At 41.8% G+C, this 25,174-nt stretch overlaps 1 protein-coding gene across 3 annotated transcripts in view; it reads left to right on the forward strand.

Annotated features, from left to right (window-relative positions):
- The window catches only part of TERF1 (telomeric repeat binding factor 1), a 49,875-nt gene extending 34,045 nt beyond the window's left edge, over positions 1 to 15,830 (forward strand). For all 3 annotated transcript variants that reach the window (XM_068237503.1, XM_068237505.1, XM_068237504.1), the window contains exons 10-11: positions 11,071 to 11,225; positions 15,759 to 15,830. In XM_068237503.1, coding sequence (XP_068093604.1) covers positions 11,071 to 11,225; positions 15,759 to 15,786 — 183 coding nt within the window. In that variant the 3' untranslated portion in view covers positions 15,787 to 15,830. The remainder of the gene's footprint in view (positions 1 to 11,070; positions 11,226 to 15,758) is intronic.
- Positions 15,831 to 25,174: the final 9,344 nt, after the last annotated feature.

A 25,174-nucleotide genomic window follows, 5' to 3' on the forward strand; every position in this document is an offset into this window, starting at 1 on the left:
CTGATACAGAATCTCTTAGGAAAACACATTCAATCATGTCGGCAGATTTGACCAGCAAAGACATTCAATCGTGTCGGCAGATTTGACCAGCAAAGACGTTCAATCGTGTCGGCAGATTGGACCAGCAAAGACGTTCAATCGTGTCGGCAGATTTGACCAGCAAATGTGTTCAATCGTGTCGGCAGATTTGACCAGAATGGCAGCCAGTTCCGTGTTCTGTTCTGTCCCCCCCCCCCCCAGCAGAGCAGGAGCCAGTGTGGATGTCCTCCAACAAATACCCCCCCCACACACACACACACACACAGCGGGAGCAGATTCACTCACCTCTGTACACAAACATACACACATGCTCTGTACGTGCACACACACACGCCCTGTACACATACATACATACATACATACATACACATGCTCTATGTACATACATACACACATGCTCTGTACACATACATCATACATACATACACACGTGCTCTGTACACACACACATGCCATGTACACATACATACATACATGCTCTATGTACATACATACACAAATGCTCTGTACACATACATCATACATACATACATACACACATGCTCTGTACGCACACACATGCCCTGTACACATACATACCACACATGCTCTGTACGCACGCACACACACACATGTGCCCTGTACACATACATACATACATACACACACACACACATATGTTCTATGTACATATATACGCACATGCTCTGTACACATACATACACATCATACATACATACATACACACATGCTCTGTACACACACACATGCCCTGTACACATACATACATACATACACACATGCTCTGTGTACATACACACACACACATGCTCTGTACACATACATACACATCATACATACATACACACATGCTCTGCACACATACATACACACATGCCCTGTACACATACATACACACACACACACACACACACACGCTCTCTATCACATACATATACACACTGCATCCACACACAAACACAGCACCACTCTCTCCTATAGCAGCAGTCAGCAGCTTTTTCTGTCATCCACCTCTATCCTTTTCTCTCCAGCGTCTTCAGTCAGTGTCCCGGAGGAAGGGGGACGGAGACTGACATTCCTCTTCAAGCTGAGTGTATCAGCGTGTAATCAGCTCCGGGGAAGCAGAGAGCTCACACAGGAGGGAGGGGAGAACAGGCTGTAAACAGCCCAAAACAAAGTATCCCAGTGTACTGTGCGCCTGCCGGAATGTAACAACTTCAGTGCCGCGGCAATAAACGTCATAGAGGGGAAGGGAAATGATGTATGTTATATTATAGAGTTTATTGAAATATTTGTTGCCATATATATTAATGTTTTTGCCTACAGTTTTAAACAAGGTTTGCAATGGTTTATTTTGATATTCAGAGGTCAGGTCCACTTTAAGAAACACAGGTGCTGTGTAAGCCGACCTGCAGTATTGTTAATAGATCCTGCAATGGTAGGGTATTGTATTCTGTCCTGTACTACTTGACCTGGATTTCTGTATGGAGACCCTCTGAATGCTACTGAGGAACATCCTATAGCTTACCCTACCAAGCTAAAACGTTGCTGACATTATTATTAATTTATAAAGTGCCAACATCTTCCGTGGCGTTGTACCACAGAATACAAGGTATAACAATTCAATATAAGCAATACAACAGTTAACAGTACACAATAATGATGGATTACAGTTTATGTCGTGAACAAATTACCTATGTTTCCATAATGGTTATAAAACAGTGATTCTGGACTACGTTAAAATTTATTTGCACTTGGTGTTATTTCCAAACTATACTGTAAAAACTGCACATACACTTCAAGGACTACTTCAAAAACTGCACATACACTTCAAGGATTATTTCAAAAACTGCACATACATTTCAAGGATTACTTCAAAAACTGCACATACACTTCAAGGATTACTTCAAAAACTGTACATACACTTCATGGATTATTTCAAAAACTGCACATACACTTCAAGGATTACTTCAAAAACTGCACATACACTTCAAAGATTACTTCACAAACTGCACATACACTTCAAGGATTACTTCAAAAACTGCACATACACTTCATGGATTATTTCAAAAACTGCACATCCACTTCAAGGATTACTTCACAAACTGCACATACACTTCAAAGATTACTACAAAAACTGCACATACATTTCAAGGATTACTTCAAAAACTGCACATACACTTCAAGGATGACTTAAAAAAACTGCACATACACTTCAAGGATTACTACAAAAACTGCACATACACTTCAAGGATTACTTCAAAAACTGCACATACACTTCAAGGATTACTTCAAAAACTGCACATACACTTCAAGGATTACTACAAAAACTGCACATACAGTTTGCACATACACTCGTTATTTCCCACAATGCAACAGGGTTCACAGACAGAAAACTGTCAGGACCATGGTCATTAGATCACACTGTGGGAGGGATTTTGACACCCCCTTTCTGGGTTTCTGGGTGGATAGGTGGAGATGAAAGAAAGCTTTGGTTGTTATTATAACATGGCTGTGCACACACAAACACTTAAACTGAGGCTGTGTTGCATTCTTCTGATCTGCTTATTCTGAAGTAGTGAAATTCAGTGACCATAACACAGTACATCATCAACACTGGATTTCAGCAATTACAGAATTTAATTAAAACAGTTTATAATTATCTGTTTGATTGCAACATGAGCATGTTAAAAACTGTATGGACTCTTCCAGGACTGGAGCTATAATAGAAATTCTTCCATTTTATGTCAGTTACACTATTTGGGCTCTAGGTGTCACCCTCACTTAACTTTTTTGTATCATGTGCCTTGTGCTTAGATTTCACTGCTATGCTACTGTATTATAATGTGCGTGCCCTGTTATTTTTTTCATTCCATTTATGACGTTTAACACTGCTACAATTCTTACAGTTCATGTGCTTAAAAATAATGTATCCCACTATCCATTGCAACATAAAATCAATCAAATGACATTTTCCTGCAAATAACAGGAGAAGTCGAAAGACAGCGCTTCCTGCTTCAGGCAATCCTGGGAAATATAACAAATATATTCCCCTACTGATTACCTCATTTTTCTATTGGCGTGTAATTTGGCTATTGGGGAGTGGTGGGGAGACTACTGCAATGGGACACTCAGTATGTGCAAGGGGCCTTGCTCAAAGCTGTAAACTTTAGGGCTAGTTTAGTATCCAGTTTAAAGGACAACTGAAGTGAAAGAGATATGGAGACTGCCATATTTATTAAACAATACCATTGCCTGGCAGCCCTGCTGGTCTACTTGGCTGCAGTAGTGTTTGAATAACACCAGAAACAAGTATGTGGCTAATATTGTGAGATCTGACAATAGTGTCAGAAACATTTGATCTGCATATGCTTGTTCAGGGTATATGGCTAAAAGTATTGGAGGTGGAGGATCAGCAAGATAGCCAGGCAATTAATATTGTTTAACCCCCTTGCCGTTCCAATTATTGCGGCAAGGGGGCAGCGCAGCACTTTTTTTTTTAATTTTATTTTTTTTAAATCATATAGCTAGCCTAGCGCTAGCCTCCGGCGATCTGCGCAAGCAGGAAATCCCGTTCAGAATGGGACTTCCTGCATGGCTTCCCCCGTCGCCATGGCGACGATCGCGATGGCGTCACCGACGTCATGGACGTCAGAGGGTGTCCCGATCCACCCCTCAGTGCTGCCTGGCACTGATTGGCCGGGCTGCGCAAGGGGTCTGGGGGGGGGGGGGGGAGGTGGCGCGATGGGTAGCGGCGAATCAGCGGCGATCGAGTTATGCACGCAGCTAGCAAAGTGCTAGCTGCGTGCAATAAAAAAAATGTGAAAATCGGCCCAGCGGGGCCTGAGCAATCCTCCTGCGCGGGTTACCCCGAGCTCAGCTCGGGATAAACGGCAAGGAGGTTAAAAGGAAATAAATAGCAGCCTCTATATCCCTGTTGCTTCAGTTGTCCTTTAAGGTTTCCATTAGCGGTATTGTACGCTGTTTTAGGGTAAGGATTAAACTCAGTGCCTGACTCTAGTCACCATAGGTGGAATACAGATATTTGCTATGGTGCCCTGTGCCTTCTGCTTACGCCTCTGAACAAACCTGCAGACCTAATGATGCCCAGTCCACATTTTTTATACCACTAGCCGAGTGTACATATTTATAACTGAGCTGATGTGGCCATAAGAGGTGGTGTTCACAGCCGTGCCACCAGCCAGGGGTCAGCTCTGTGCGTGCCACGCGTGAAAATAACACAAAGGCATGGGGCCACTTTTAGCAAATGCATGAATGAGGCCATCGGCATGCCACTAGAAGCTGAGACTTCCCTTACAGCCACACACTACTGAAAGCAGCCATTGTCACGCACAACACACACGTCCTCATTGTCAACTGGACCATTTTTTTTTTATTGCAAAACTCATTCTGCTTAAATGTGTTTTATGCTGAAACATTTACTTGTTATCTCACCAGTGACATTTTGGCATTTGACATTATTTCTCTTTTACATACGTCAGCCATTCCCAAGTCAAATGATCTGATCCCCCTCGCTTCATTATGATAAAACTGGTCTTAAATTAAACTGCAGGTTAGACGCTCATATATTACCACACAGGACCAGGAATTTAGGAAAATGTCAGCGGAGAGGCCATTTCCATCTGTCATCTATGGCCTCATTTTTAAAGTACAACTATAATACTCTTTTTCATTTATTTAGACATTCAACTACTGAAGTAAATAATCTTAGACATACGACTAAAAAAGATCAGTCTGAAGCAAATAATCTTTTTTTTTTTTTTTTTTTTTTAAACTCCGCACACAGACCCAAATACATGGGTACTCAGTTACATGGGGCATTGGCAATTTCTTTTCATGCCGTACCTCTAAACTGAAATGTGTGATCATCATAGTTTATTCATCGTATGATATTCATTATAGATTAGTACGTGCTAGGTAGGTATCTCTGTGACTTTCTTCCCCATTAAACTCTTATTCCTCACTATTACCTGGCTGTTACTGCGACAGTTATCATTTATCCTTCATATACCTTTACCCCATCCACATCCTACATATATTCCTCTCGACTCTCCAACCTCTCTCTTTAAAAGGTATCCAAATCTTACAGATTCATCCAACAAACATGGACGCCCCAAATGGGCCCCTCACAGTCATCCCATCAATCACTCCTTCCCAGGTGTCTACCATCATATACCAATACCCACCAGCCCTGCTCCAGCCACCAAAACAGCCCTCGCCCGTCACTCCCAACTCTCAGCTCACCAACTCTCAGCTCAGGCCCTCTCCAAGACAGACCTAATCGAGATTAGCTATAAGACTTCTCCATATTTCTTCTACTCTAGCCATCTTTCCTAGATCCTTGTTCTTACACAATTCATCCATCCTACCAAGCCATTCTCCTATATCTAACCTAGCCGGATTCTTCCAGTTATTAGTTATAATACTTTTGGCAACTATCGTGCCATATTCTTTAATCAGAGTGCATCCAGGGCTTTCTTTTTTTGCTGTGTAACTAAGGATTGCTTCTTTCGGTGTAAGAGCAAATTTTTCTTTTAGCAATTTCTCAGCCAGTAGGATAAAATCCCCCCAGAATTTTCTAACTATCGGGCACTGCCACCACATGTGTAGAGTGCCTCCATCCCCCTGTCCACACCTCCAGCACATCACCCTGCGGTTTGCAAACTTACCGATACGGAGTGGTGTAATGTACCATCTACCAATTGTTTTAAATTGTATCAATTGTAACCTTGGATCTTGGATTTTAAAAGTGTTTACCCATATTTGTGGCCATAACCCTTCCAGACTGGACCCCAGCTCAGTTTCCCATTTCCTGCAATATGCAGGAAAATCCTGGTCATATTCTGCCTCGCAAATAATTGAGTATAGGTTAGAAATTGATTTATTCATTTTTTTTCCCAGGTAAAAATGTTTTTCAAATATATTCAGATCCCTCATCCGAACGAACCGCGAGTAAAATTTATAAAAGAAACTATGTATCTGGAAGGAACCCCATGAACTAATCTGGTCGTTGCATTCTAAGATCGGTCTAATTCCCAGAGTGGGGTTTCCTCCAATATTAGCAAAACGTATTTTGCGGCTTATATTATGCTTAGCAAACCAGGCTGGGTCAAGACCTGGGGAGAAGTCTGGATTATCTCGTAAAGTTGTTAAAGGGGAAAATCCTGTTTTTTTTTGCCATTTTTTAGTTATCCAAAGCAGTGATTTCAGAGTTGGTTTAATCAGCGGATGGGATGATGAATTATATACTTTGTTGATATTTTTAATGATCCAAGTAAAAACAAGATCAAAATCTGACTCCTCCTCCTCTAACCGTGGCCATATCTTATTCTCTACAACAGTAGTGGTCTCTATTTTCCATTCCAGGATCCTTGACAGATGTACACTTTTATGATAGTTGAATAAATTTGGAGCGGCAAGTCCGCCCTGATTTTTTTTTTTCATAAGTAGTTTATAATTTATTCTATGCTTAGCATTGCTCCAAATAAAATTCTGGAATATCTTGTGCCAGTTCTGGAACCATATGTTAGGGATGGCTATTGGTAAGCTCTGCAACAAAAAAATAAGCTTCGGAAGGATCAACATTTTAATAATGCTGATCCTCCCAATTAGGTTGAAACATGGACGGTCCCAAGATCTCAATTTTTTTTTACATTCACTCACTATTTTCAGGAAGTTATTTTTGAAGAGAGAATCCGGATTGTTGGTAAGATTGATACCCAAGTATTTAATTACATGATTATTATATCTAAACTCACTGCTCTGTTTTATCTCCTCCATGAGTTTTACCGAACAGCCTATGTTTAGGATCTCTGTTTTTTCTTTATTCAATCTAAAGTTTGAATATTTTGAAAAAAGATTAAGTTTATCTCGGCATTTTATAGTTGAATTAAGAGGGTCCGTCAGAGTTAGGAGTAGATCATCGGCATAGGCCAAGATCTTTATTTCACCTTGTCTAGTTTTTATACCTCTAATTTCATCATCTTGATGAATGGCTTGAATAATAGTTTCGATGCCGAGATTAAATAATATGGGGGACAAGAGACATCCTTGCCTGACCCCATTTGCGATAGTAAAAGTATGATCAAGCTGATTATTTACCTTAACGCTTGCATTTTGGTTTGTATAGAGTTTCTTCAAGTTCCCAATAAATACTTGGCCAAGTCCGAATTCTGCCAGCACTGCAAAGATAAAGTTTCTTGACATACGATCAAATGCTTTTTCAGCGTCCACTGCGATCATCACCGCCGCTTCCCCTCTAGTTCTGCACTTGTGAATCAGATCAATTGCAGTATATATATTATCCTTAGTTTGTTTATTTTTAATAAAACCCGATTGTTGATTCCCCAAAAGATGACTAATTATTTTATTTAATCTATTTGCTAATATTTTAGCATAAATTTTTACATCACAATTTATAAGGGAGATAGGTCGAAACTGTGCACAACTTGGGTTCGGATTATCACCTTTTGGAATTAGAGTTATGGTTGCTCGGTTTGATTCATTAGAGAAAATTATGGGGTTTTCAACATTATTCACGAGCTTACAAAAGAGGGGTGCTAAGATACTCGTAAATGATTGATAGAATTCGGCATTAAAGCCGTCAGGGCCTGGACATTTTTTTTTAGGTAGCTCCCTTACAGTGCTGACGAATTCGGCCTGGGTTATCGGGGATTCCAATTCTGCTCTATCCTTCAGGCTTACCTTTGGGAGGTTTATTTTGTCTAAGAAGTTTTTTGGGTTTAACAAACTCGATTCGTCCATATTATATAGTTTATCATAGAAATTAGAGAATTCTTTTGAGATCTGTTTAGTATCATGGATTATTTTACCTTTTTTATCAGTTATATGGTGAATAAATTTAGATCTTCCTTTATCTTTCAAGAGGTTGGCTAGAACTTTCCCGGATTTATTTTTCCCCAATATATATCGTTTTTTTAATTTTTTATGTTCTACTGAACATTTGTGGTTCAGGAGACCATTAAGTTCTGTTCTAATTTCAGTCACATTTGATAAAGTTGTTATGGTTGAATTTTTTTTATGTTCACTTTCTGCATGTTGTAGGGATTTTAATAGGTTATTAATTTTATTATTCCTTTCTTTATTCACTTTACTTTTAATGCCAATTAGGGTTCCTCTAATAACGCATTTTAAGGTGTCCCACAAGATACCATATGAACTGACAGAGTTTTCATTCAGGTCTATAAAATCTTTAATTGCACTTGCTATTTGTTGCCTATAATCAATGTTATCCAACAATAAATCATCTAGTTTCCATTGTTTACCTTCAGTGGATCTTTTCCCGAATAAAATAGATATTATCACCGGTGCGTGGTCAGAGAAAGTAATTTGTCCTATTTTTACCTCTGTCACAGACAAAATGGTATCCTGCTGGACTAAAAAATAATCGATTCTTGAGTAGTTATGATGAACGTGTGAGAAGTATGTAAAATCTCTTTCATTAAGGTTTTTGATTCTCCAAATATCGACCAACCAAGCAAATAATCTTATTTATGTTAATAGGTTATAAATATTTGTGGCTACATGTAAGTACAGAGATTAGGCAATTATTGCTGTTTCCATCTCCTCGGCAAATTTTCAGAGCCACATGGGCATTGGTGGCATATGCCACCTACTAACAGACTTGCATCTCTCCAGTCTATAGTAAAATTGTCTGCTTGCCTTATCCACCTCTCTTCTTGCTCATCATCTGCTGCTCCTCTCTGTCGAGCTCTTCATTGGTTGCCAATACTGTACACCAGTGTATTCACTTCAAACTTTTAACTCTAACCTACAAAGCTCTCCATAATCCATCTCCCCTGTACACCTCCTCACTAGTTTCCAAATACTATCCACTCTACAACTTCTGCTCAGCACACAACTTTCTTTTTCCCTCCCCTAAAATCAACTCCTCCCATTCACGTATTTCTCACATGCCTTGTACCTCCTCTAGAATTCCCTTCCAAAACACACCCTTAGGACTTGTTCACACTAAGGTCGCTTTCGGTATTTTTTAAGCGCCAACGATTTTGAAAATCGCCCTAAAAGCGCTTGTGCAATGATTCCCTATGAGCGGTCCGATTACGATCCGCTCACCAAAGCGCTGCCTGTACCATTTTTCAGGAAGATTTGCTTATAATGGCAGGTATAGGGAAATTACAAAGCGCTTGAAAAAGCGATTTGTATAGCGATTTTCCGAGTGCTTTTAAGAATAAATACATTGTATTTATTCTTTTCCGGGTCAAGGAGTTCACTTCCTGACTGATCTCAGGAAGTGAAAAAACAAATCCCTTTGCAAAAGCGCTCAGAAAAGCGCTGTAAAAAAAGAAGGTAAAGCGTAGGGAGGCGCTAAAAAAAAATCGCAAAACGCTGGCGGCAGCGATTGCGATTTATGATGTGAACAAGACCAGCACACAATTTAGCCAAGGTCATTCCACTTCAGTCTCCTGGCCGAGCTGTGCTCCTGAATATAATCTGACATAACGCCCCTGGCTGTAAACCTCAAATCTGTCCACAAAACTTGTCCAACCTACATTTCCGATCTTACTCAGAGGTACACACCTTGCCGCTCACTCCGCTCTTCCAATGAACTTCGCCTAACCGCCCCCCGCATCACCCAGTCCCATGCACGCCTCCAGGACTTCTCAAGAGCTGCTCCAACACTATGGAACTCCCTACCTCCACCCATTAGGGCAGCCCCCTCCTTCAACATCTTCAAGAAAGCCCTCAAAACTCACCTTTTCACTCTGGCCTACTACCCCTCACAAGTGCTCTAAACCTACAGCTGAACTCTGGTCCCCTACCGTTCGTGTCCCTACCTCTCCCTCTAGATTGTAAGCCTTTGGGCAGGGTCCTCCTTTTGTGTCCTACCTGATCTTGCACCTCCATTACTGTGAACCCATGCTATGCATCTGAGTGAACCTAACTTGCCTAATCTACATGCTCAATCCAATGACTAAGCATTACCTGGCACTCATACTGTGCCGTGTGATCTGGTCTTTCTTGTATTCCTGTATTGTCATTTTGCTGTATGTCACCCCTAAATATTGTCTGTAACCTAAATTAATGTTCAGCGCTGCGTAATATGTTGGCGCTTTATAAATACAATAAATAAATAATAAATAAATAAATGTATCACCCCAACTCTTGTTTCCTCCCCATCTATTTAAATTGTAAGCCTGCAAGGGCATGTCTCACTCCCTTTTGTGTCTTATAAGTTGCTGTACATTTTGTTAATCACTGTGTAATTATCACTGTAATTTGTTATTGTGTACCACTTCTGTACAGTATTATGTAGCAATGTCTGTATTTCTATTCTTGCGCCATGGAAGATGATGGTGCTGTATAAATCAATAGCAGTAGTAACATACATGATGTATGTCCTGATAACTTTGCTCGGCATCATGCAATACAATTCTAGTGGCAGCAGTGTCATTGATATTAGACAAGATTTCTGCCCCCATGTCATCAATATCGGGTACATAAATACAGAAGGGCTGCATCACACAACAGGAAAACAGTGACAGGGGCTCTTGGTTACGCTTTAACGCGTTTAAGCTCACCAACTGCGCCAAAGTGTCCCCAATCTGGTGAGTTCTACTCTAACCAGGCAAAAATGCTAGTTTTTATTAGCGTTCTAGTGGGAACCATGTCAAAAGCCCAGGGGTCAGCTAAATGGGAGAAATGAAATGAAAAACACCTCACCTTCTACTAGCTACTAACTGAACTATGAGCACCGCTCATTTATATGCTTAACTGTGCTAGAGATGGGTGTGGTTATGCACGCTCACAGGGGAAAATAATATATGTCAGGGGATGAGCAGCATCAATATCGGGTACAGCAAGCTGGCAACCAATCGATAATTCCTGGTCAATGGCCGGTCATTGAGATACTGATCATGCCTTATGTCTGGCATACATGCATAGTGTATTCCTAGATTCATTGTAAACTTACAGTTTGCACTTACAGTAATTACAATTTTTATGTATCTATTTTTGCCTTTTCTGTAGCGCTGGTCTGCAGAGGAGGATAACCTACTGAAAAAGGGAGTGACAAAATATGGCGTGGGAAACTGGTGCAAAATACTTCAAAGTTACGACTTCAACAACCGCACAGGAGTCATGCTGAAAGATCGATGGAGAACGTTAAAGAAGCTGGACATTGTGTAGGATGATGCATGATGTGGATATACAATGCCAAATATTGCCAGCAGGATATTGACTGTGCACACAAAACTGGGGGGGGGGGGGGGGGGGGGGCAGTAGTCACTTCTCACACTGTGGTCTAGGGGTGGCCCTGATGAATCCAACAGATACGTTTTGGTTCATACTTAAAGGGAGCCAAGCACCACAGGTTTTTCCTGGTTTCTAATAGCTATAGGAGCTGCCGTGTTTCCCCCTCCCCTTCTAGCTGCCGACTATCCAGTGGGAAGGTGTGAACATAGCATCTGTGACTTCTGTAAACTCTTTGCAGCACATTGTGCAGTCTACCCGCTCCCCTGCTGTTAAAGGTTTTTGTTTTTCTCCTTGCTAATCTGTGCAATAAAATAATTACATCAATCCTTATCTACCTAAAACTTCTGCAGGCCACGGAAGTAGGGTGAAATAGGATAATAAAGGCCTCTGCTAAACTTTGAAATGTAAAAAAAAAGGAGAGGTAACATTTTTTTTTTATTAATGAGCCACGTCGTAGGCATGCATATTAAATGTGCTATTGAGATGCTCCGGGTGCTAAGAATGGTGCTTGGTTCACTTTAAGATAAGGCACTAGTTTTGAGATTTGGAGCCTTAGTCGTTGGAAGGTAAACATAAGTATTAGCCAAAATTGAAGGGGAATGTTTACTAGAAATAGGTTAGGAGGTGAAAGTTAGTATAATGCCCGGTACACTGCACGCAATTTCCCATCAGATAAAAGAGCCAAATTGATTATTTCTGACAGGTCCGATCTGATGTCTGATTGTTTTTCTGATCGATTTTCCAATCATTTCCATGCAAAATCCATCTGAAAAACAATTGGAGAGCAGATCGAACATATCAGAAATAATCAATTCGACCCATCTATCTGACGGGAAATTGCATAGGGTCTACTAGGCATAGGGCAGAATTTGGAGGTTAGCATGAGGGAGGGTCAATGCAAATAATTATGGGTTGGTAAAGCAGGGCCGGGCCGAGGCAGAGGCTGGAGAGGCTCCAGCCTCAGGGCGCAGTGTAGGAGGGGGGCGCACAACTCATTCAGCTGTCATTCCCAACTGTGTTTGAAGCAGAAAGAAATAAGAAAAGGGGATACATGACAGTGACTGCAAGCCAGATAACTAGAGATTAAGGTGTTGGGGAGGTTGGGGGCTCTGGGGCGCCTTTTAGTCTAATAGCAATCAGTGTGTGACGGCTGGGGTGGGAGGGATGGAGGGGCGTAGTTTGCTGTCTCAGCCTTGGGTGCTGAAGGACCTTGTCCCGTCTCTGTGGTAAAGTATTATGCAAATTTATACAGTTTGAAAATGCACAAGTCGAATTTCATTGGTCCATTTTCAAGCTGCAAAATTTGCATAATCCTGCATCGGCTTGAAATCTTTTGCCTCTTATTGAGGCAAAAGATCTATTCATCTCTAGTTAGCATTAGGATAGGTCAATGAGGAGGGACTAAATACGTGTATTAGGGCTACATATTAATATTGTGCAATGAGATCAGTCAGGATGGATGTCAGCAGAGAACACCCAGTGATGTGAACATGTATTCCGAGTGTCAGAAGGAAGCCCTGACACCTCCCACACTGATACCACATGTGCTTTCTGGCAGGAGGATCTGTGGCACTTGCTGTAACTTGCAGGGGCTTTGTGTCTCATGAGGTAATTACACATGCATGACAGATATTATAAGACTTGTCTGCATGTTGGAGTGATATTCCTTCAGTCATTGTAAAAACAATATAATCACTAAAATGCTGCCATACCTCATCCTCTCTGTATTTATAAATTATATATTCTTTATTTATAAATCTCAAGCATTCCAATCTTATTTTGTTAAAATACAGTTTTTAAATAGAATGTAATTTTTAAGCAGAATAGAAATGTAGTGAGCGAGCAATACGCATTGTGAATGAACAGTATTAATAACAGCCAGACGTATCAATAGGTGTGATTTATAAGCTACCACATGAAAATACTACACAATTACATTTAGGGCTCTTTTCCACTATGAAATGCGATCGCAATCGCGTTTCAATTTCCACATTGTGATTGCGATTGAGCTACTATACTCAGTATAGTAAAGCTCAATCGCATCCAAAACGCGGCAGGACGACGATCGCGTTTTGACCAAAATCGCATTGCAATCGGATCGCACTAATGGAAATTGCTGCTGCAGTTTCCATTAGTTTAATGTACCTTGCGATTTGCGATTAGAATCAAATCGCAGGCTAGTGGAAAAAGGCCTTTAGGGTCTGTTTCCACTAGTTTCTCTAATGGTGCCCATACATGGTACAATTTTTTCAATTAGATACTTTGGTTAGATTATCCAGTTAGATCAAACATAAAATTGTTTCCAATATATCCGATAAGATTTTAATTTAAAAAAAAACGGATAATCGTTCGTTTTTGTTGAACGAAAAAAAAATATTCTTTTTGACTTTCATTCGATTTCATCATTTTGGTCAAAACAATGGGAAAATCGACCGTTTTTGTTGTACTGTGTATGGGCACTACAAGACACACACCAGCCTTTGGCTGTGAGATGGCATCCGAATCCCTCTAGTCGTGCCATGCACAGCTATAAGGATTTGCATGCCTGATGCCATGCAGCGGATGCTGTCCGCTTTTTCCCAGCATGCAAATCTGACAGCAGTCTATTGATTTCAATAGGCTGCGTTTTTTCTTTCCAAATTTGCAAGCGGGGAAATGCAGAGAACCACCCCTAGTGGAAACAAGCCCTAAAGGTAAACTAAGCTGATCTTCTGACTATTTAATTTTTCCCAGTTTCAGGTTTTTTTTACTGATGTAAATATTTTATTTTATTTTTCTGTATTAACTTGTTTTTACGATCAAATGCTTACAGCAGACCCAAACTCTTTGTTAATATCTTTGTCACTCTGCAGGGCTTCAAAGCGACAGTAGACAAAAAACTCTTCAATTTAAATTACATATGTACACAAATATACATTAGTTCTAGAGCAAATGCAGCTTTTTTTTTCTTTAATTCCTCTGTATTTGGCACTTACAGTATGTACTGTAACTTAATGGCTCTGAACCCCTTGCTGACAGATTTTGGACTAGTCCATTTCCTCTTGAGATATTCTGAAGGTTTCTTTTATTTTCTTTTACAGGACCACTATAGTGAAAAAAGTAATCAGTTAAAATCTGACAGAACTGACAGGTTTTGGAGTACTCCATCTCCTCATGGGGGATTGTCAGGGTTTTCTTTGTTTTCAAAAGCATTTCCAGTATGGCAGTTGCAAAGTCTAACTGCCAAAATAGATACCAGCCAGCCCCATTACTCATACTACTTTGGCATTTGGATTGAGTAACTGCCATTCAGGGAATGCTTTTGAAAACAAAAAAAAAAACCTGAGAATCCCCCATGAGGAGATGGACTAGTCCAAAACCTGTCAGTTCTGTCAGATTTTTAGCTGCTTTTTTTTCGCTGTAGTGGTCCTTTAAAGCACTCCAAAAACAACAGCTAGGGCCAGTGCACACCTACAAGCACTAGCGTAATCGCAAACCCTCAGCGCTTTTAGGCCATTTCCAGGGAGTGCTTTTGAGCAAATGAATGAAACCTTCAATAGGCAAATGTACTGGTTCAAAGCCTATTAGAGGTTCAGAGCTATCGGAGACAGCTATGCAATTGACAGTGCATTTATTCTGGGACAAATGTATGTGCAGTTTGAATTAAACATCCTCAAATGTGACGAGTCTGTCGATCCAGAAAGATCGCTCCCTTCCCAAACTTGCGGTCCGTTTAGCTGGATGGGCCGAGCGAATCTGTTCCAACAGAGCAATGTGAACGGACCCTGTTGATTAACATAGGATCCATTCATATCCATTAAAGGGGTTCTGTGGGGCGTGTTGAAAATAAAAACAGACACTTACCTGGGGCTTCTATCAGCCCCCTGTCGTAGTAATGTCCCATGCCGTCCTCCTCTGTTCCGCGGTTCCCCGACGCCGGCACAGGGCAATTATTTGTCCAACAAGATGAATAATGCGCCCTCCTGCTCGCGTCATCGAAAGCTTACTGAGCCTGCGCAGTAGGCTTCCGATGACGCACGCGGGAGCGAGCAGGCACACGGCCACGCAGCTGCAGTTGGAGAACGGCGGATCGGAGGAGGACGGCGTGGGACATTACTGCTACACCCGCCCCTTAATGGCAGCAGCCATTAAGCTCTACGGTTGTTTGCCTGAGACCTTTTCATGTGCACAATAGTACCAGGACCTTTGCTAGTTTGGAGGACTGCAGGTCATGATTAGTATGTGGGGTGACTCTTTTAATATTAATATATGTAGTTTGTATTGTCTGTAATATGTTTCTGGTTGTCTTTAGGTTTTGTAATTAATAAATTATAAGAGGTTTTGTATGCACCCAAGAGCCAATTCTAATTTTTGTAGCATTTCATATGTACCCGATGAAATTTTTTTATTTTGCATTGTATATAATAAATACAAATAAAAAGTATATATTTTACTGAATTAATGTAGGGATCTTTTTTTTCCAGTGGGCTGCAACTTTCAAAAATCCAATGACTAGCAAGGGAATTAAATACAAAAAGGAAAATCTCAGTACAGGTAGTCCCCTACTTACAAACAGGTTCCATTCTGGGAGTTTGTAAGTTGAGACATGTGTTAAACATGGTGAAACGTGGATAAATGAGTTACTTTCGGACAACTCGGGATACGATGTCCTGCTGCGGCGTGTGTAATGTGCGCCACTAGAGGGCGCATAGAGAGGAGACTGATGAGACAAGCTAAAGAGGTCTCCTGGCAGAGTGAGCGCTCCACTGTGCACCACCGTGGGGACATTAGGGGAAATGTAACTACATATACCGCAAGGTATATGACCGGAGCACACTACAGAAACGGAGGGGGAAGTAAATGCATATGCCGAGTTGGGGGAGCAAATAACAGGCAGCACACTTGGGAGATCCCAGAAAAAAATGCGGTGTTCTCCCCAGGCTCTTTTATCCGGGTGCTTCACCCGGCTAGTTTTGATGAGCACCCGGCTGTCATCAGCTCACCTCCTACGCTGTAAGCAGAGTTGCTCACAGAAGCACCAGCCCTGCATTCTCTCATATTGCCCCACCTGGCTACTTTTTTATGCCATCCGTCTGGAAAAAATTTCTGGGGAGAACACTGAAATGTATGCATATGAAGGACATAGCATTAGTGACTCGAGTATAAGCTGAGACCCCCACTTTTGGGCCACTTTTTCGGCCCCAAAAACTCTGCTTATACTCAAGTACCCTCACCTAAAGGATTATTAGGAACACCATACTAATACAGTGTTTGACCCCCTTTCGCCTTCAGAACTGCCTTAATTCTACGTGGCATTGATTCAACAAGGTGCTGAAAGCATTCTTTAGAAATGTTGGCCCATATTGATAGTATTGCATCTTGCAGTTGATGGAGATTTGTGGGATGCACATCCAGGGCATGAAGCTCCCGTTCCATCACATCCCAAAGATGCTCTATTGGGTTGAGATCTGGTGACTGTGGGGGCCATTTTAGTACATTGAACTCATTGTCATGTTCAAGAAACCAATTTGAAATTATTCGAGCTTTGTGACATGGTGCATTATCCTGCTGGAAGTAGCCATCAGAGGATGGGTACATGGTGGTCATGAAGGGATGGACATTTTCAGAAACAATGTTCAGGTAGCCCGTGGCATTTAAACGATGCCCAATTGGCACTTAGGGGCCTAAAGTGTCCAATTTTGGTGAGCTTGTGCAAATTGTAGCCTCTTTTTCTTATTTGTAGTGGAGATTAGTGGTAACAGGCGGGGTCTTCTGCTGTTGTAGCCCCTCAAGGTTGTGCGTGTTGTAGCTTCACAAATGCTTTGCTGCATACCTCGGTTGTAACGAGTGGTTATTTCAGTCAACGTTGCTGTATCAGCTTGAATCAGTCGGCCCATTCTCATCTGACCTCTAGCATCAACAAGGCATTTTCGCCCACAGCACGGCCGCATACTGGATGTTTTTCCCTTTTCACACCATAGAAATGGTTGTCCCAGTAACTGAGCAGATTGTGAAATACTCAGACTGGCCCCTCTGGCACCAACAACCACGCCACACTCAAAATTGCTTAAAGTGAACCTTAAGCCAACTAAAAAAAATGAGTTTTACTCACCTTGGGCTTCCCTCAGCCCCCTGCAGCTGTCCGGTGCCCTCGCAGCCTCGCTCCGACCACTTCCGGTTTCGCCGTCAAGACCCGACAGGCTGGGAACGCGAGTGATTCTTCGCGTTCCCAGCCACAATAGCTCCCTCTATGTTGCTATAGCAGCATAGAGGGCTGCTATAGCAACATAGAGGGCGCTATTGTGGCTGGGAAGTGGTTGCCGTCGGGTCCAGGAGGATCGGAGCAAGGCTGCGAGGGCACTGGACAGCTGCAGGGGGCTGAGGGAAGCCCCAGGTGAGTAAAACTCATTTTTTTTAGTTGGCTTAAGTGCCTCTTTAAATCACCTTTCTTTCCCATTCTGACATTCAGTTTGGAGTTCAGGAGATTGTCTTGACCAGGACCACAACCTTAAATGCATTGAAGTAACTGCCATGTGATTGGTTGATAAATTAACTGCATTAATGAGAAATTGAACAGGTGTTCCTAATAATCCTTTAGGTGAGTGTATATAAGGTACTTATACATCAGCTAAAAAGTTTTACACTCAGGCACAGAGCTTAAAAATCAGCTAAAAAGTGTACAGTGTCGACTATGCATCTACAGGCAATCTGTGGCTATAAAGCAGTGTATCTTGCTGTTCTAGCCAGTCACAGGCAGCATAGCTACTAGCATTTACATCCTTGTTACGTAGACAACCACACGTTGCTTCAAATCTCTCCAGATGTCAGATGACATGATGCATTGAGTGTCAGAATCTGAAGATGTCATGTGATCTCCTCACCCCACATGCCGTGCAAGATTCCACAAATGCCAACCTTCAGTGCAAAATATGGCCCTATAAGGTTCTTTCAATGGATTATCAAGTAGGACAAATTTATTACATGCAGCTTACATTTCCACATACAGTATATATCCCCGTAAAAGGCAGAATCAGGCTGCTACCTGGAAAAGGCATTTTTAAAAGAAACCAGTAAGAATGCAGAGCAACTCCCATTTTTTAAAGTGTTTCAGAACAGAAATATGCTGATAAGTTAAACCACTTTCCCCCAGACTGGCCTACCATATTGAGGGGACATGGGATTGGAAATATATAACACTCAAGGAAAAATCTGCGTAAAGGCTAATTTTATTTATGTAGTTGTACAAAGTGCTATTAGTGCAAAACTAAACTGTGCCCTCTATATAACATCTAGCTGCACAGATCTGGCCAGTACAGCTCAGTGGCCATCCAATCCATAATGGCAGAAATAAACAATAGTGATGTCATTTCCTGTTCGCACAAAGAAGCTAGGAAGCAGACAGTAGGCAGGGCTTCTGGTAGACAGGAAGAGGCTTCCAACTTCACTGCTACATACTGTCATTGTCCTGCCTGCTGATATCAGAAACCTCACCTTCAATCTACCTCCTAGTGTTACAGGAGATGACATCATCAATGATTGCAGCTCTAGTGTGGATAGGAGGGACACAAGGCAGCAGAGGCCAGCTCTCTGTATCTGGTCATCCTAGGCAGTGGCGTAGCAATAGTGGTCCAGAGGTAGCAACCGCATCAGGGCCCTTGGGCCACAGGGGCCCCGAAGGGTCCACCTTCTATCACAGTATTAGCTCTCTATTGGCCTGTGCTGGTAATTATCACTTCTATAGATGCTGCACCTCTGACACTGTGGTTGTCCTTGGCAGGTTTTGGTGCACCATATCAATTGTTATGTATAGAGTGCTTGGGGGGGCCCAAGCTATGCCACTGATCCTAGGTAAGGTGGTAACCTGATTTAGAGTGTAGAATACTTCACCCAATATAAATGATCAGCTTTAAAATCCTATGGCCTCAATTCACAGAGCTTTATCAAACGTTTGATAATTTTACTCATGGGTAAAATCTAATTTTAAATTCACTGAGATGTTATAGATTTATTGATCATTTCATCGATAAAACATTCGATAAATCTATAACACCTTAGTGAATTCAAAAGTAGATTTTACCCATGAGGAAAATTATCAAACGTTTGATAAAGTGTTTGATAAAGCTCTGTGAATTGAGGCCATATGACATTTTAACACACACACAAAAAGTAAAATCAGAAAAGGGGCTCTCTTGTCATCATATAGCGTCATAATTTATAAATTGTTATAGCATAAAACAATGAAATTGTGCTTAAAAACCTACCCCCCCCCCCCCCCCCCCAAAAAAAAAGTATACTGTATATAATTGCTAATAAGCCGACCTCGTATATACATCCGCCCCAATATTTGACCCTCTTAAGCTGGACTTTTTTAATAATTCTATCCAGCAACGGTAAAGAGAAAACTAAAGCAAAGGATATAGAAGCTGCCATATTTATTTTCTTTTAAACTGCATATTGCCTAGCTGTCATACTGATCCTCTGCCTCTTATACTATTAGCCATAGACCCATGAACAAGCATACAGATCAGGTGCTCTGACTGAAGTCTGAATGCTGCTTGCTTGTTTCAGGTGTGTGATTCAGACACTATTGCAGCCAAAGAGATCAGCAGGACAGCCAGGCAGCTGGTAATGCTTAAAGGAAACCAGAGATGATTGATACTTACCGTTTTATACATACTTGGGGCTTCCTCCAGCCCCATGCACATGGCTCGCTCCCACGCTGCTTGCAGCTCTGGTATCAGGTCCTGTTAGTTCAGCCATTCTGCGCAAGAGGAAGTCCTCTCTTTACGTATCTCTCCGCCACTTTTATCCAAAGCAGCTATATCCAATTGATATACAAGCAACCTTTTGCCCTATAGACATATTGTGGTCAGCTGAAACATTATAGATATTCTAACTATCAGTAAAACCTGGCACCTTTACTATATGTACTCAACGATAGGGCTGAAAAGTGAAGTTGCATGTACTGTTTAATGGGCCTGCTTACTAATAAAGCTTCTTTTCATGATGTTGATGGTAAATTCAAAATCCTGTGTATATGTTTTCCAGATGTGGTAAAAGGGTGTAACCATATGCAATTAACCATTACTAGTCTGCTCATTTGAAAATAACTAGCTACTGGTATATTGAAAACATGATTTAAAGCTGCTTACACATGAAGGACCACTGTTTTCCAAAACTATCATTCATGATCATTATGTTCTCCATGTACAGACACACTGCTTGGCTCCATGATGAACTGTCTATTCTGGCTTATGGAGATCGGGGTGGGGAGGACAGGAAGGAGGCATCCAGCTGTGGGCAGCACTGGGGATTGCTATAGCAACCACGCTTTATCCAACTCAACAGATCACTAAAGAGGATGATACCATGCTGGGGAGCATGTGCACACATGGTACATTGTCACTCACCCAGAATCAGGGGGTTATCTAGGGGAAACTGTGTGTATGGCAAAAACGGGGGTGGGGGACATCCTTCAAATATCTTAAAGAGACTGTGTACTGAAAAAAAACGTCCCCTGGGGGGTACTTACCTCTGGAGGGGAAGCCTTAGGGTCCCAATGAGGCTTCCCCCTCCCGTGTACAGCTTATGTACACCTCCTCTACCTTTCAAGGCCGATCTTCGACCTAGGTGCCGGTGCTCGACTCCTGCAGGTACACCACTCCTGCCAATCCTTGAACTTTGTAAACAGCACACAAAAAGCTTCAACAAGATAACTGTATTAGCAGCATACAGAGGCACACAACATGTTTCGGGCGGAACCCTTCCTCAGGTGTGCCACATCCTTCACAAGCAACACTTTAATACCCATCCACCAGGAGGTCCATGTGATCACGTGACCTGACCACCAGTAACCATATTGACAAAACAATCAAAATTATATACAAGATTACAACATATTCAATCCGAGGAACTACACATTAATGTCTACCTCAGCTAATAACTGAGGAGTAGGTCACCCAGATACATCTGTATAATACAGAGCCATAATGAACAATTTACGGTATGTATTTTTTTATCCATAGTTCTTTACGATACCAAGCCTGGTTCAATCCTGTTTCAGATACTCTGCGCATTCATTTCACCTAGAAGAAAGAGAAACATTACAAAAAGCATTTAAGGGCTGGTGCACACCGAGCGGCTTTTTCAGCGTTTCTGCAGCCGCTTGCGGCTGCGGATATGCTTGGTCAATGTATCTCAATGGGGTGGTTCACACCAGAATGGGAGGCGTTTTGCTGAAACGCATACTCCCGGGGTGAGGCATTTTTTGGATTGCGGATGCGTTTCTGCCTCAATGTGAAGTATAGGAAAAACGCAAACCGCTCTGAAAAACGCCTGTTCAGAGTGGTTTTGCCGGCGTTTTTGTTACAGAAGCTGTTCAGTAACAGCTTTACTGTAACAATATATGAAATCTACTATACTGAAATCCGCTGCAGCAATCCGCAAAACGCTAGCTGAAACGCTACAGAAAAAGAAGAAAAAGCGTTTCAAAATCTGCTAGCATTTTGCGGATCTGCTAGCGGTTTTTGGTGTGCACCAGGCCTAAAACTCAGGTTCTCATTTAGACCATTGGGATAGACACAATTGAATTTATTTATCCACTTTGCTTCACACTGTAGCAGCATTTTTTTCTGGAAAAACACCAGAATATGCTTTCCGTATACCTCATGGTTGATGAACATGCTCTTTTCTAGGTCCGTGAGGAACAAATTAGCGAATGAGGGGGCTGCCGGAGAGCCCATGCTAGTGCCTTGACATTGGATGTAAAATGTGTCCAAGAACCGAAAATAGTTGGAACGTAAAATGAGTTCCAGGGCGTCTAAAATGAAAAATATTTTTTCATTGGGAAATGTTGTGTCCAATAATTTAGCCTCAATCCGCTGCATCCCCTCCTCATGGGGATCGACGTAAATAAACTTTGTACATCCAATGTGCACAGCATGAAGCCCTCCGGCAATGGGCCTAGTCTTTCCAGTCAGCACAACAGATCCTTCATATCTACCAGCTGCAGGCAATCCAGCGCTGGCTCCCCCGAAGTCTCCCGCAATCCTGGCTTGATATGTTTACCTTCCCTGGCTCTACCGGGGGTGCTGTTGCGTCTCTCAGCACGGAAATAGACGGAAATAGCCGATCTGTGTTGGATCCACTCTGCTGCGCAGGAAACTTTCAATTTTTTCCTGTCCCCACCTCTATTCAATCTCTGCACTCCTATCACAAACCAGCGTAACTGACTGACTCTGTGTCGGAGTTGCAAAAAATGCCTTGATACTGAGGTTTCGTACTCTTTTTTTTTTTTACCTTCTGCAAAATTTGCAATATCCCTTTTATGTTCTTGAATTCTTTGTTTTACAGGTCTTTCTGTTTTGCCAATGTACACATGACCGCAGGGACACTTGAGCCTGTATACCACGTACGGACTCGAGCAGGAAAACCTGTTCCTGATGGGTACATTGGCACCAGTGGAGGGTTGGGACAAGCTGCTCCCTTTCATAATTGCGCTGCAGCAATTGCAATTCAGGCATGGGAAGGTGCCCTTTTTGGCATTAGGTGCTCCCTCATCATGCCTGATGGCAATGTCCGATTTACATACCCAATTTTTTATGGTCTTACCCCTACGATAAGCAAACACTGGAGGTTCAATGAACAAATTACCAAACTCTCGATTCTGCCTAAGTATTGGCCAGAATTTTCACACCACGGAACAAATTCGTTTGGACAGATACCCACAGTTGCACACAAAAGGCAACCGATTAGACACATCTCTTGTTTTTTCTCGCAACTGATCTCACCTCCTCACTTACCTTTCTAAGAGCAAGTTCATCATATCCTTTCTCTACCATTTTGGCAATCAAATTTTCTGCAGCTCTATTGTAATCCGTAAGTTTGGACGAAGTCCTCCGGGCTCTCAAAAATTGGCCTTTTGGAATGCCCTTTTTGACCTTAAAAGCTGCCTGTTCGCAATAAATTGTTACGTTCCATCGGCTTCTGGTATAAACTTGTAACCAGCTTCCCGTTTGCATTGCTGATTGTCACATCCAAGTAGTTAGTAGTACTCATGGACCATTCAGCTGTGAATTTGATGATATGGTGGGCTGTGTTGGCCTCTTCCACCATCATTTCAAAAAGTTCAGCAGGGTCATCCCATAGGATGAGTACATCATCCACAAACCGGAAAAACACCAGTATATGCTTTCTGTATACCTCATGGTTGATGAACATGCTCTTTTCCAGGTCTGTGAGGAACAAATTGGTGAATGAGGGGGCTGCCGGAGAGCCCATGCTAGTGCCTTGACATTGGGTGTAAAATGTGTCCAAGAACTGAAAATAGTTGGAACGTAAAATGAGTTCCAGGGCGTCTAAAATGAAAAATATTTTTTCATTGGGAAATATTGTTTCCAATAATTTAGCCTCAATCCGCTGCATCCCCTCCTCATGGGGGATCGACCTAAATAAACTTTGTACATCCAATGTGCACAGCATGAGGCCCTCCGGGAATGGGCCTAGTCTTTCCAGTCAGCACAACAGATCCTTCGTATCTACCAGCTGCAGGCAATCCAGCGCTGGCTCCCCCGAAGTCTCCCGCAATCCTGGCTTGATATGTTTATCTTCCCTGGCTCTACCGGGGGTGCTGTTGCGGCTCTCAGCATGGAAATAGATGGAAATAGATCGGCTATTTCTGTCTATTTCCGAGCAGAGAGCCTATACTGTGCCTGCACTGGAGCTGGGAAGGTAAATATTTACATCCCCGCTATTCGGGGAGGCACAGCGAGACCACCGTGGGACACAGGAGGACGGGGGAAGCCTCGATAGGATCCAGAGGCTTTTCCCACCAGAGGTGAGTACCCCCCGGGGTAACTTTTTACAGGTTTTTTTAAAGCAAACCTGAAGTAAAAACAATCAAGGTATAATGAAATTGTATGTGTAGTACGGATAAGGAATAGGACATTAGTAGCAAAGAAAAGAGTATCATATTTTTATTTTCAGTTATATAGCTTTTCTTAATAATATTTTATCATCTTATCACAATTGTAGTTTTAAAAGTATACTCTATTTTAAACTATAAAACAAAGCAGAAATAATGACCCTTTGAACTTTTCTGCTGTAAAACCTTATCTAAAGCTGTCTCTCACTGCTTCTTGGCTGTTCAAGAGCTTCATAAAACAGGACTGCATTCCACCTAGTGGGTCAGAGAAGCTCTTTTGCATAGATAACAACTGATGTTTTTTTAACTCTTCATGCACTGGAAAACAATATGACACTACAGTGGGATGCGAAAGTTTGGGCAACATTGTTAATCGTCATGATTTTCCTGTACAAATCATTGGCTGTTACGATAAAAAATGTCAGTTAAATATATCATATAGGAGACACACACAGTGATATTTGAGAAGTGAAATGAAGTTTATTGGATTTACAGAAAGTGTGCAATAATTGTTTAAACAAAATTAGGCAGGTGCATTGGGCACTGTTGTCATTTTATTGATTCCAAAACCTTTAGAACTAAATATTGGAACTCAAGTTGGCTTGGTAAGCTCAGTGACCCCTAACCTACCTACACAGGTGAATCCAATTATGAGAAAACGTATTTAAGGGGGTCAATTGTAAGTTTCCCTCCTCTTTTAATTTTCTCTGAAGAGTAGCAACATGGGGGTCTCAAAACAACTCTCAAATGACCTGAAGACAAAGATTGTTAACCATCAGGGTTTAGGGAAAGGATACAGAAAGCTGTCTCAGAGATTTCAGCTGTCTGTTTCCACAGTTAGGAACATATTGAGGAAATGGAAGACCACAGGCTCAGTCCAAGTTAAGGCTCAACGTGGCAGACCAAGAAAAATCTCGGATAAACAGAAGCGACGAATAGGGAGAACAGTCAGAGTCAACCCACAGACCAGCACCAAGG

The sequence above is a fragment of the Hyperolius riggenbachi genome, chromosome 5, assembly GCF_040937935.1.
Source record: "Hyperolius riggenbachi isolate aHypRig1 chromosome 5, aHypRig1.pri, whole genome shotgun sequence".
In the NCBI taxonomy this organism is placed as follows: domain Eukaryota; kingdom Metazoa; phylum Chordata; class Amphibia; order Anura; family Hyperoliidae; genus Hyperolius; species Hyperolius riggenbachi.